Raw genomic sequence first — 13,340 nt, 5'->3', positions numbered from 1 at the left:
GGGGGGGAATGGGTCAGATTTTAAAGAACTAATCTAGAATCTGATGACACATTCTATGTAAATATAAAGAGTCAAACTAAAACTAGGAATTTATCTGAGCTAGCATCATGTTCTTGATGACATTAAAACACGTCTTTAAGATTAGCCAAGCTTCCATATGTGCTATTCACTCACTAAGAGGTTAATGAAGCACATACCTGCTACTGGCTCAAAATAGCATTCAATTAGTTTAAGCAAGGAAAATGTATATGTACATTGGAAAGTTTGTATTTTAGGAAAGAGTCTTACCTGCGAATAAGAAAGCATGCTATTTGTTCACTGTTTTCATCAATAGCTCTATGAAGAAGAGTCTGTAAGCACCCACTTGGTCCTGACCCCCAACAGGTTGAATCACAGCCGTGCCTAACCTGGAATGAGAAGCACAGTAACGCAATGAAGTTTTCTGTAAGACTCCAAAATGCACCTAATACTTTATATGTCCTTGACTAATTCTTCTRAAACATCATGCCTTAGGGGTAGAATTAGAGATGCCTGATCTGTTCTTGTGACAGTCGTCTAGTTTTAGGAAGCTACTTTAATGTCTTCCAGAACAAYAGCTGATTGGTCTAATACTTAACTAGGTAGTGTTAAACACTTTATTCAGATAATCACCCATATATGTTAAATAGAGAGGTCTTAAGCAAGTTCAGGTAATAAGAAGCTACCTTACTTTCCAAACAATGACAAGCACCTAAAGTGAAGCAGCATCAGATGACAGCCTGTGAAGGTCTGGTTCATTTACTTGTTTTGCTATACACTGCTGGAAGAAGYTACCCTACATGGCTATTTGACAGATGCATTAAAAAATATTTAAGTGCCATATTGCTCAAGACTTGCTCCACTCCATTTTATGAACTCATTTACAACATTTAAGCCTTAACTCTTACTCTTATCTGATATCAGCCCAAATGGTCAAGTACGGTCACAAGACTTATTTCCCAGCCTGTCAGATAAGTTTAAATATTTGTCTCAATCTAACAGATAGCAGCTGGATATCAGAGATAATTTTCAGGTAACTTCCCTCCTTATACAGTAGACATAAGGAAGTCTACTTATGTCTCATACCAGCAAGTTGCCTGCTAGATCACCTATGCAGGAATAGGGAACTAGTCTTGAAAAGAAAGGAGACAGTGTACTGTCTCTCTAAAGCATATACAGAGTAAAATTAGGTGTTCTGTCTTATTTAGGAAGCTGACCTTTACACAAGTCTTTATATGCTACAGATTGACATTTAATAAATCCTTTGGAAACTAGATGCTATAGCACTTTGCTCTCCAGAATCAGAAATTCTGATGYCTTATTTTGTACCTTTGTTACAGTAACTGCAAGGTATTTAACTATATAGAACTGCAGTGTTTAGAGAAAGTTTCCTAAGAAAGAGGAGCAAAGAAAAACTCAAATTTAGATAGTGCTATAGGACTACTTTGTTCTCATCATGCACTAGCAGTTCATTTCTGCTAGTTAGCACTTCATTGCTAGTGAGATAAAAAGTGAGACTAAATAAGCAGATTTACAGCCTTACCAGAGTTGATGCAATATCTTCCAAGTTGTTTTCCAAAGCAAGCCATAAAGGTGGATTTCCTTTCTCATCTGGCACAGACATGTCTGCTCCTCTAGTACAAATAGCATCAACCACAAGAGGGAGCTGGTTTTTTATGGCTAGTTGTAGGGCAGTCTCTCCATCTTGTGTTCTGTAAGACATACAGTTTGAAGTCCGTTACTACTCCACTAGAAGTTAAACCCATTGTTACAATAACCTACTGGAAAAGACTAGTATTATAYCTGCATGTATGCATTTCTGCTATGATAAAAATCTACAATCAAGCAAACCTACCAAGACAGTCTTTCATCACAGCTACACAGTTCAATCTTACTTTTTCTAAGTAGCAAATGTATCGTTTCTAAAGCCTGAGCTAAGAATGCTACCATGCTGCTCAGAGACACTTTCCTTTCTCATTTCTTTAAGCTCAGCCATTGAACACTGAGTTTCCCTTAGAGCAAAGGCCTCCTGCCAGAGGAAAGGACCARGTGTGTTTATACTGTGGTAAACGTCAAGTGTTACCACAGTCAAATACCAACTGCAAAGGAACTCTGAAATCAGAACAGCAGCATCAGGCAGTTTATCCCCACCATACTCATTAGGGTGTATGCACAGCAGAATAGTGAAGAAAGCATGTCAGCCACATGTAAGCAGATATTTTTGTTAAGTTTAATAGCTTGTCTCGAGACAAACTCATGATGCAAGTTGTATCCGAGTCTAGCTGCTGGGGTGACACCTAATTCAGTTTAAATAGTAGAAGGCATAGAGCTCCAGCAAGCTGCTAAGTAGAAGGGAAACTACAGGAGTTCAGTACTCTCTRGGACTTGAGAGTTTGTGATAAGAGGACCCTCTTTTCTCTAGAATAAAGTGACATCTTCTGCAATCCCAAGAGTGGATTCTGATAGAGCTATAAATAGCTTCAAATTTGCATATATGGCCCATCAGCCATAATTAGTTCCATAAAAAAGGCCAAAYGCATGACTATAAAAATCTGAACTCTAACTTCAAGCAGTTACATAAGGGCAGTAATCACCACCTGCTCCTAAACACAGATTCAACTTTGTGTTGCATCAGTTAAGATCTTACCTGACRTTTATATCTGCCTGATGTTCCAGCAGAAACAGTGCACTCTTACTATCTTGTCTCTGTATTGCCATATGTAGTAGAGTCTGCCCGTCCGACATTGTGTCATTGATGGATGCCCCAGATCCAAGCAGCTGAGCTGCTATTGTATGCATGCCTGAAGATTTACAGCTCATTAGTATTTTATCTTCAGTTCAGAGACCCTCTAAAGCTTCATAAATAAGGCTTCAAGCTTTCAAATTTCAATAAAAGAGGCACACTGATTCAACATTAGAAAACTTACATACATAAGTTAAACCAGCTCATAACTATARCCTGGATGTTCATTGATGGACTAACTGTAGAATATTGAATACCAACTCCTTTTTTGTCTTGCTTTAAGACACCAGATATGGTTGGAAATACAGCAGAAATTTTTCTCTTAGCTCTGCCAGCCTAAATCTRGTAAGGTCCACACCTAGCCTAATCCTTCATACTTCCTCTGATTTTTTTGTTCAAGAACAATACCGACTTCTGGTGTTGCATTCATTAGCCGTTCACATGCCTATTACTGTATCAAGCAAGCGTCTAGCTTATGGCTTCTCTCATTCTTGGAAATTAAGTTATTAGATTAACAGAAATCTACATTTTAATTTCCTTAAMGTCATTTGAAAGGAAAAAGCAGAAGACTGGACAATAAGTGTTTTTACACATGGATGATATCTGGCACTTCAGAATAGAGTACAATTAACTGTTCTGCATCGTATCTCATTAAGCTCCAAAGTCATTCTCTATACAGCTGTTTGCAGCTCAGTAGGACCACACTTAAACTCATTCAGTGCTGACCACACAACCACCTTCTTTTAAGGATGTCCAAACAAGGAAGGCTAAAGCAGACTGACTATCGAGTTTTCCCCAAACTCTCCCCCTCCCCTTTTCAGGCAAGAAAGCATCTTCCAATACGTTACGTTAGTTCCACTCCCCTTCACAGGCACTTAAAGTAATCCATCTTCCCTTCGTAAAAAGTAAGGTTAGTGTATTAACCAGGTTCTACAGTTAACCATGAACAGACACAATATGGTAAACCGATGAAAAACACCAATGAAGGAGTTCACACGCCAGAGCAATTCCACACAGCTGCAAGTGGAGTTGTAGGAAGAAGCTCCAGACCACCCCCTAGCGAACAAGTGAAGCTGCAGGGCTAAAAATCTCCCATCAGTAAGCTAGATATGAATGTTCATWTTTAGAAGCTAAAAATCACCACCTCAGACTCTCCTTCAGTTTCTCATCAGCAGCAAAACTCACGCCACAAACCCACAGCTGTTGCTTTGTCCCCAAAAAGTCTTATTCACATCATGTCTTCCAGATATTTACATCTCATTTTGTTTGCTGGTACTTACCTGTCCACAGAGCCAATCCCAGCACAGTCTGATCTCTCGAGTCCTTTAAACTAAAGTCAGGAATGATTTGCAAGTTGTTGGTAGCATGAAGAGCATTAGCTAGAACAAAGCATTCAGAGTTAGAGCATTCTTGTGTTTGATATACAGCTGCTGACTGACATTGCTACTCCTGCATCTTTAACATTTTCAAATAAACTATTCAGTTTGGAGAAAAAGAAAAAATATAAAAAAAAAGAAAAAAATCTCTTCCTGAACAAGTAATAAGTTATCTTGTGTTTCYCCAAATACTGGGGCTGTTTAGGACTAGGCAATAGCGGCAATAATCACCAATTCTTAAYACTCATACTGCCAAGCYGTTCAGCTTTCTGCATAAGRGGCTCAGCCTTCAGCTATTAGTATCTCTGCTTCTGAAYTGGGTGGCTTTATATAAAGCTTTGAGCATGAAGGCTTTACAGCAGGCTATATTCCAAGATGATGGCAGCATCCCTCCTTCTCAGCTTGTTGRGAAGGAAGATGTACYCCTCAGTTCACTCCTCCCCACCAARTCTCACCTATGCCAGTTGAATCTGGTAGGTATCCTAGATGCCATAAGTGGATAACTCCACTAATATTTCAGCATTCCTTCAAATCTAATACTGCCACTACAGTCACACCGACTGTTCAAAATCCTCTTACTGAAGGAGTTGAAGGATAYAGAGGGCATCTTCCTGTGGTGACATTTCCATCTGTTTTTAGTGGATTCTTGCATTTACCTGAACTGAACACTCAGAAGGGAGGAAGGGGATCTCAATTGTACAGCCAGAATAGCTAGAAGTTCAAGYCCACTATCCATGGTGGAGCATTGGAAAAAGATCAGTAATACACACTGCTCAAGATAACTTAMTATTCTAGTTTTAAACCAGTCACCTGCTTTTTTAACCAGTCTTGTTAATTGATCTAATTAAACAAAAGCTACAGAAAAAMACGTTATTTGTAGTTTTTTCTAACACAGTTTAGTTAGCAACTAGACATGCCAGTCCATCATAAAAAAAAAAATCAATATAGTCTGAAGCAGAAAAAAAAAGATACCTTTTTGTTCCAGGATGACCGACACCACATCTGGATGATTATGAGCAATCGCCATGTGAAGGGGAGTTTGCAGATAGACATTCTCTACTGTTGGAGAAGATGCATCCTTTTGACAGAGAACTGCTTCTGCAGTTTGGATGTTAGGATTGGCTCCTTGCTGCAGAAGTTCTGCTGTCAGGTTTGCTAGGCCATGCCTACATGCCGTATGCAGGGGTGTTTCTCCCTGTAATAAACAGGGCATTAGGTTAAAAGCTTGAGACAAGAAGTCATGAACTACAGAAGTAGCTTTTAAACTACTATACCCATTTTTAGGGGTATGTAAAGCTTGGGTTACTTCATGTAGTTTTGGAAGTTGTAATAAGCTTCAACTACTAGGACTTAACTACAGCAGGGAGAAGTGTTAAAAGCATGTTAACCCCCAGTGATACTGCAAGAGCAGTGCTGTGAGAATGTAACACTTGTCCAATTACTAGGAAGCAYATGAAACCCACAGAACACTCAGGTCTTCTGACTTGTTTGAAGCTAGTGTTAACCACTTTTTGAGAGAGACTCATTTTGTTGAAAAAAATTCGATCATTGTATTTCTGGAACCGTGCATTCAAAGGAACTTTGAGACTGAAGTCTAGAAGCTTCTACATTTTTACCCATTTGTTTTGGTGATTGACTTTTGCTCCATGAGTTGCTAGGAAGAGAGAAGCTGCCTCATTTCCAGCACCAGCTGCCCTCTGAAGCAAGCAGTTTCCTAAGAAAAACCATTTAAATACAGTTAGTCCTATTCCAACTCCATCTTAACACTAACCAGTATGTTAGCACCTTCCCTACTACCTTTCAACATTAACATTTTCTTCACTGGCTTCAGACTATCTTCTGCTTGTCCTCTCCCAATGCTGCACTGTCATGTGCACTGTCATTTAGCAAGTATGTATTTCGAAACTGTAAAAAGGATGTCAGGACCCAGCAAGGAGTCCAGTTTTTGTTACTTCCTGTACACTAAGCTCAGCTTGGGACCTGTCAGAATTCCAGCTCTGAGCRAAGTTACTACCACTTATCATTCATTATGTATATGTGCTCAGCAACAACTGTGGCAATTACATTCCACTCCCCAGAAATCTTTACCTAATTCCATCCAATTACTTATACAGCCTAATGTAGTTTGGATTTTGGAAAATGCAGTTAGTAGCCAGGCAATTAACTTCCACCAACCTTCCACTTAAACAGAAATACAAACCTCTATTTTACCTGTTACTGTGTCTGGYGCATCTGTATTGCTGCCTCGTTGGATCAGCCTTGCTGCAAAACTGTTCTCATCAAATGAGGTTCCATTTACAACAGGGACATCTTCAAAAGGATTTACAGATTGATCAGAGGATACGGTGATATACTGAATTGCAAGCCATAGAGCTGTGCTTCCCTCGTGATCCTTCAGTTCCAAGTCTAGTCTAAAAATAAGAGTAAATGTTCCCAATTTATGCCTTAAAGAGTGTTCCCCATACAGCTTCTAAYGCTCGGAAGTCTCTTAACAGCTGTACTAGTTTATCTAACATCTCTCTGACAATCTTTTTACTTGTCAAAGACATCTCCTCTAGCTTCAGGTACTTCAAAGACTTTGTATATCATTCTAGAACAAGTACCACAGGTCATCAAAAGGTGTATCTTTAAGTTTAAGCTCATTGTTCCTATGAGAAGTGTGACATTGCAGGATTTGGACTGCCCTGAAACACATGCAGAAACAAGTTCCGCTGCATGTGAGTAAGCAGTGTACAAGAGCTATCAATTCAACTAAAGAGAAGCAGAGACAAATGAAATATTCTGCTTCTTTGCCCTAGTAAGTCATCTGTATTAGCATTACATAGAATCTAAGTTGAATCCAGAAAAGTATTACGWCCTTATAGTCTTATTACTCCTTTAGACTCCACTATGAATAAAGTTATTGCTGCATTCTTTCAGCTAACCCTGCTTGGAAAAAAGACACCAAAATGCAGTTTGCTTCCTCTTTACAGTACAGCAAGTTTGCTTAGCTTCTAGCATTTTTCAGGAAGACAACTTTCATCTTATGTTATGCAAAGCCCTTACACTTTTCATCCCTAGCCTATTGCAAGTCTACAAGGCCAAAAGGCCTAGAAGACTTTYGTTAAACCAATTCTCATACCTCCTCTGTACAAAGTAACCTCACTGTAATTTGCATTCAAATGAAACTTACTGTTTGCAGTGGAGRAGTTGACTGAATACAGGTTCATTCCTGACCACAATTGATGCATGTAATGGGGTCCTGCAATTGAAGCCAAGTATAATTAAATTAGTAAGGAGAATCTTGCATAGGAGTGTCTCACTTCAAAGATTTTTCACCAACTCTCCCCAACAGACTTTGCCTCTGCTTTCAGGCAAAAGTACATCTGGACAAACTAAGCCATCCCTTCAGTGGATATGGCTCCAGTCAATTCAGTGGTAAGCAATTCTTTACATGAACATAATAGCTAATCTGAAATCAYATAGCATAGAAGCTCAAATCCTTTAACTTACCAAAATAAATTAGTTCATATACTTTGAAAGTCTTTCTACATCATTTTACATGCTTGCTTGCCAACCCAGCCCAACCCATAAAGCAGCTTAAACACTGTACTTCAGCAACCAGGTACCAAAACTGGTGCCAGAAAAGGCATCTGCAGATATCTGCTCTTTGAGATGATTTTTTTTTTCTTTCTTTTTTTTTTTAAAGGAAGAGCCATTTGTCATCACTTAGCTTGCTTTATTGTTCAGTGATCCAATAAAGGAAAACTGCTCACCCTATGTTTCAACACTCAGTTTACCCCAGCTTTCCATACCTGAACTATGTTTAATGATAGAATTATTCAACCTACAGTTTTCTACTTTGAGTGCTATCAGCAGGTCAAACACTGAAGTAACAATTTCATCTTTCTTCATTCCAGTATCATCTGTGCTTTGCTGACAGACCTGAGCATGTTCCCAGTGGGCTGTACTTAGTTACTACACCATTATCTGTCAAACTGATAGCAGAAGTTACTTTAAACAGTATTTACCTTCCTCTGCTGTCCTGCATGTTTGGATTGGCTCCAGCCTGTAAGAGGGATTCTGCTATCTGTGCCATCTCTGCCATGACATCTGGTGAATGCTTCTTGGGGCTGTATGATGCCACAAGGTGCAGAGGAGTCTCCTGGTCTCCCAGTGTAGCAGCATTCACACGGGCACCATTTTTAATGAGAAAGTTTGCAGCAAATTTATCTCCTTTTGTGAAAGAAAAAAAAGGTTATCTGTGGGTATGCTAGAAACCCTCTATACATTATAGAAGTCCAGAAAATGGATACACATTATTTCCTTCTGTACTGTACAATCATTCCAATAAAAGTATCTGTTCTTAGAATGCTTTAGCAATAGATAACCCCCTAGAATAGTTTGCCACAAAGCCAGGATTAAGGTATCTCAAAGCATCAGAACAAGCATTTTYCCCAGAAGTTACATGCCAACTCTAGAGTTCAAACACTAGTTTACTCRGTGTGGTGATACTGAGTGAGTTTGCTAGCCCCTGTATCAATTAAGATAAATCCATTGCTGCGCTCATGCACAATTGGGCAAATTGAGACCTGTAAGCATACAGGTCATTTGTGACCGAGAGGCACTATTCCAGAGTACCAGTCAAAAGCTGCATAGTTGGAAGTTAGTCACTATCCATTCAGCATTGCTACATAAATGACCACTAGCACAGCCTTTGCTATCTCTTGACTCAGCCACTATATGACACAGTAGCTTCAGSAGTCAGGACCCATCATGTGCAGCATTAAGAACTCCCTCAGAATGTCTCAGAAGCCAGAAGTTACACTCACTTCAGTGCATTAGGCCTTGACTTGAAACACCAAGATGCACTTCAGCGTATTACTATTCCCTGTATTCCAAAACCCAGTTTGAGTACAGGTATGCACAAGCTACCTGTCCTGAACAAAAGACTGCAGAACAAAGAAAACTGCCTGTTTAAGCAACATAAAAAGCTGTGTCACATCCAACAGCCAAACCCCAAAATCTCACTTTTCAATTTCCATATTTGGCATTCCCCCACTCTTCTTCAGTGATCAGTGGAAATAAGGATCATGTGACAAATTCAGACAGTTTGCTTTAGCCCTGTTTCCAGAACATGTGGTTGTTAACATGATTAACTCACTGAAGCTTAGTTACTGAAAAGCAAGCATTCATTCTCAGAGTTTTAGCTTAGACTGAAAACAGGCATTAGAAGACAAATGCTAGTATTAATTATCAAAAGCAGCCTGCTGCAAACTTTCTAATGCTTCACAAKACTGCAGCCACCACAACACTGACCTATGCCTAGAAGGTGTCCTATTTCTGCTGCTGAAGTTTCATTCATAGGATCAAACATCAACATTACGCTGTTYGGATATGTAAGAGATTACAGAAAAGTCATGAGCTGTGTTGAGCTCTCAGACTCCCTTAGAAGTAGTTTCAGTTTTGTAGGATTTTGTCTGCTGGTAGAAGTAGATACTTTTAACTACTTGTAGCACCACAATACCTACAAGGTCCAGTCACAGGAAAGATGCCTGCTGTACTTTCCAGAACAGAGCTGCCCGAAAAATATAATCATTGTAGAAAAATAGTGGCATGACGCTCTAGAGATTTTTGTTTTAAACCAGAGATTGACCATAAGCCAAGATASTGCTGCTCCAAAGCCTTCTGAGTATTGTGGCCTCGGCAACCAGGTCTCAGTGTGCTCCAGTTCTYGTAAGATGCATTTTGCACTCTGATGTTGACAGCAGCTCAAGATAATCATGTAATTGTAGTCAAGCTCCACTCTGTTAATGTTAACCATGCTACTATTCACTGGAGCTGGAAGAACTTCACAGATATKTAGACTAGCACAGAAGCACCTCTACCTGCTGTCCAGTAGGGAAGACCTTTGCTGTAAACCATGATCAGTAAGTAGATGCTGCATTCAACCCAAATCTAGAAAAAGGCATCCCTTTCATTTTGTAGCTAGGTTGTCTGTGTATGACATAGCTGAATTCAGCTATCTGTCAGAAAAACATTGTGTTGCCACATCAGAATGCTCTTAGTATCTACTGATACCCTTTAGCAGACAATGCTGTTCTAGATGGTTTCTTGATGTCCTACACTACAAGTTTAGTTCACCAGCCAGCAAACTAGCATTTACATTCTAGAGTAGTTTGTGGGGTTTTGYTTCTTTAAAAGAAAGTGTAAGAGTGATACAAGGATAGTCATTGGAATACATATTCCAAGCTGGGAATAACTGCAAGTTAAAGAAGCTTCATATCCTATTTACTTACCTCTTTGGATGGCTTTATGTAACAGACTCCAGCCATTCTTGYCTGCCCTATCTACATCAGCCTTGTAGTTGACCAGGGTAGTTGCAATACTCTCCAGTCTTTGGGAGAGGGCCAGATCTAAAGCAAGATCTCCATTGTGATCCAGTTCATTGAGCTTCCCAGGAAGCTATAAAATAATTTAGCGGATTAACATCAGTTATRTTAAGAGACACTCACAGCCCAACATGAAATTTTAACAGTCCATTCCAACAATTCTGATGTTAGAGCTGAAGCTCTAACACAGTATTACTGCTGCATTTGGGTAAGTACCTCTCAAAACACAAGAAAAGAATTAGAAGACTAGCATTTCTTCATGCAGCTCTAATCAGAGGCCTGATCACAGAGAAAACAAGAGTTCTGTTTGCAAGCTCTTTTTAACCCACAGGATATATATAAGCAGAGTCAACAAGATACTAAGAGAAGCATTCGAATATTCCTTTCTTCCAAAATCTCTTATCTTAAAATCCAAGGGATAACCTTTTTTGCTAACACTTTACAATGTTCACCTGACCAGGACAAATACTTGTTACTTCAAACACTCAACAGAAGAGAAAAAGCACTTGTTCAAAGTAACAGTGATGCTTGCTGAACTACAGTGAATTAACAGAGTATGCTCTTACATAGTGACTTTTAATAYGCACAACCGGTATTGAATTATATTMGATAAAATCTGTTGTGTGCAAGACATATGTTCTAACAGTGTTACGAAACACTGCGTTAATCTTTATGAAGCCTCTGATGTGATAGCTAGGCTTCAATTACATAAATTGAATCATCTCTGGTAGTGATAATCAATGAATGAAAAGAGTCAGTGACAGAAATTAATAACAAGGTTCACACTAGCAGTTAAACTAGTTATTTGAAACACCAAATTCTAGAACACATAGCAAGTCAGTATCACTATACCTGTGAATCCATTTCAATAAGATATAAGAAGACTACATCCTCTCTCTCAACTTTAATAGCCTTATGCAAAGGATATTCTGTCTTTGATTTGAACATTTTATACAATAACTGAGCACTCATGCTACTGAAGTCTTCTTTACGCAAATCATCCTAGAAGGAACAAAAAGGAAAGAGTAAACAATACTTCTCTCTCATTTGTAAGCAATTTGGCATTGCACAATGCAATTAAAGTCCACAAAACAAGCTCATTTAAAGTTACATTTTGATAACACGCATGGCATAACAAGCAGGAACAGACCTGAGTTTGTCATCTAGAAGTAATCCAAGATAGCCTTTTATAACTAGAAAGAAGCATTTGGAGGAGGTTTAGCATCTTTCAATTTAGTTTCAAGATCTCTCACAGTGATRTTTTCCACTCCCATATGTCTACAGGCAGGGGAAAACAAGCATTTCACCAACCCTTAGAGTAAGATCAATATCAAATCTCCAAGTTAAGATAGTAGGTTTTTCCTCAAAAAATCTTGAATCTGTGATTTAAAGGCTTACTACTATTGAAGAATTCATTACAGTACAGTTAATCAAACTTTTCCAAAATAAYGCAGAGATTAGAAGCAGCAGCACTTCCAAGATTCCTTGCAGCTCCCTCCATTAGAAAGAAATTCTCCACTGGCTTGACTCTTACTTTCAAGGATGATTTTGGAAGTAAAAGCAGGCCTGGAATTACCAATCATGTATAGACAAAGACCAATTGTGGATGAACTTCTGAACAGTTCAGAATCCAAATTTGATATACAACTCTTCCTTATTAAAGGATGATCTCTCTGGTTTGGCTCAAGTTTACCACGGAAGAAGCTTTTTTAGAGCAAAGTATTTCCAGTGAACAGAACAATTCTTCGGGCTGTAAGTTGCTCTTTTATAATCTCCAGGTAGGATCAAAAAAAGTGAAAAACACCAAGAAAAAAAAAGGAATTGAGACATTTGATGTACTATTTGTTTCTTACATAGCTATGAACTGGAATTGTATAGAATAGCGAATGAAACACATTGCCCAAAGGAGCATCTTACAGCTGAGAAAGAAGTCAAGGGAAGAAAGCAATTCCTGCCTCAGGAGAAGCCCCTCTACCTTTCCCCCTCTACCCTCAGCCCTTTACATGGGGGGGGGGGCACAAGGCAGGCAGATGTGAGAGCTTTTCACACTGCTGCTTCCCCTTGTGAACAAAGTCAGCACAACAGGGCACCTTAGTCACTGAAAGCTATGCAGCAATTGATATAATTCCCATTCCAAATGGGATGCTTGGATGCTACCATACCAAAACATACTGTATTGTCTAACCTCTGAAGTAAGTTGAGCAAAATTCTATGGTTTAAGCACTTTCACTCCACCACCTTATTTTTCCTTCTGCTTCCTTCCAAAGTACTTACCCAGTGACTAGCAATTATTTCAGCACAATAGTTCAGAAGAGTACTAGCATTCAGCTCCTCAGCAGTCTGATAGAAACGAATACAGTTCCTGACATTAACTAGTGACATAACTCCTTTCTCACATCTGTCAAAATAGGAAAGTCAGCATTCAGTTAATCAGGAATTCTGTTATCCTTAACCGCTTTCCCATGCTGTAAGAGTTCTACTTCTCTTACTGGGTGCTAACAGAAAAAGGTTTGGCTTTACTTTACTATATATTTATGCTTCTTAGCATTACTTTGATCAGAACCCCTGCAAAACAGTTTCAGTAAGTGCAGATTCCTGTTAAAGCAACATCTGTCAAAGCTGAAGTCCATGATAGCACCAAACACAGTGTCGGAGTYCACATGAAGAGAGAAGCATCCTAGTTCTCCCAGTGGAACAAGCTGCAATTCATTCACTATTGTAAAGATAGACATCTTCCCTACTTCATAAGGACTACAGTGATCACAAGTAGCTTTTGTGCTGAAGCTAGAAAGAGACATACCAAATACAGCTATTTGTTTCATTAAAAAAAAA

The 13,340-nt window shown here is 39.0% G+C and overlaps 1 protein-coding gene across 1 annotated transcript in view; it reads right to left on the bottom strand.

The window, feature by feature from the left end:
• The window catches only part of ANKFY1 (ankyrin repeat and FYVE domain containing 1), a gene marked incomplete at its 5' end in the record, with an annotated part of 29,580 nt that overhangs the window by 10,721 nt on the left and 5,519 nt on the right, over positions 1-13,340 (bottom strand). The window contains 12 exons of the mRNA XM_085314669.1: positions 289-407; positions 1,562-1,730; positions 2,666-2,819; positions 4,042-4,140; positions 5,110-5,332; positions 5,754-5,851; positions 6,349-6,548; positions 7,310-7,378; positions 8,148-8,352; positions 10,416-10,581; positions 11,361-11,510; positions 12,783-12,906. Of these exons, the coding sequence (XP_085170795.1) occupies positions 289-407; positions 1,562-1,730; positions 2,666-2,819; positions 4,042-4,140; positions 5,110-5,332; positions 5,754-5,851; positions 6,349-6,548; positions 7,310-7,378; positions 8,148-8,352; positions 10,416-10,581; positions 11,361-11,510; positions 12,783-12,906 (1,776 nt within the window). The remainder of the gene's footprint in view (positions 1-288; positions 408-1,561; positions 1,731-2,665; positions 2,820-4,041; positions 4,141-5,109; positions 5,333-5,753; positions 5,852-6,348; positions 6,549-7,309; positions 7,379-8,147; positions 8,353-10,415; positions 10,582-11,360; positions 11,511-12,782; positions 12,907-13,340) is intronic.

Source organism: Rhea americana, unplaced genomic scaffold (genome assembly GCF_003343005.1).
Source record: "Rhea americana isolate MKP2758 unplaced genomic scaffold, rheAme1 scaffold_111, whole genome shotgun sequence".
In the NCBI taxonomy this organism is placed as follows: Eukaryota; Metazoa; Chordata; class Aves; order Rheiformes; family Rheidae; genus Rhea; species Rhea americana.
The sequence above is the reverse complement of the archived record's forward strand: the minus strand, read 5'-3'. Positions and strand labels throughout refer to the sequence as shown.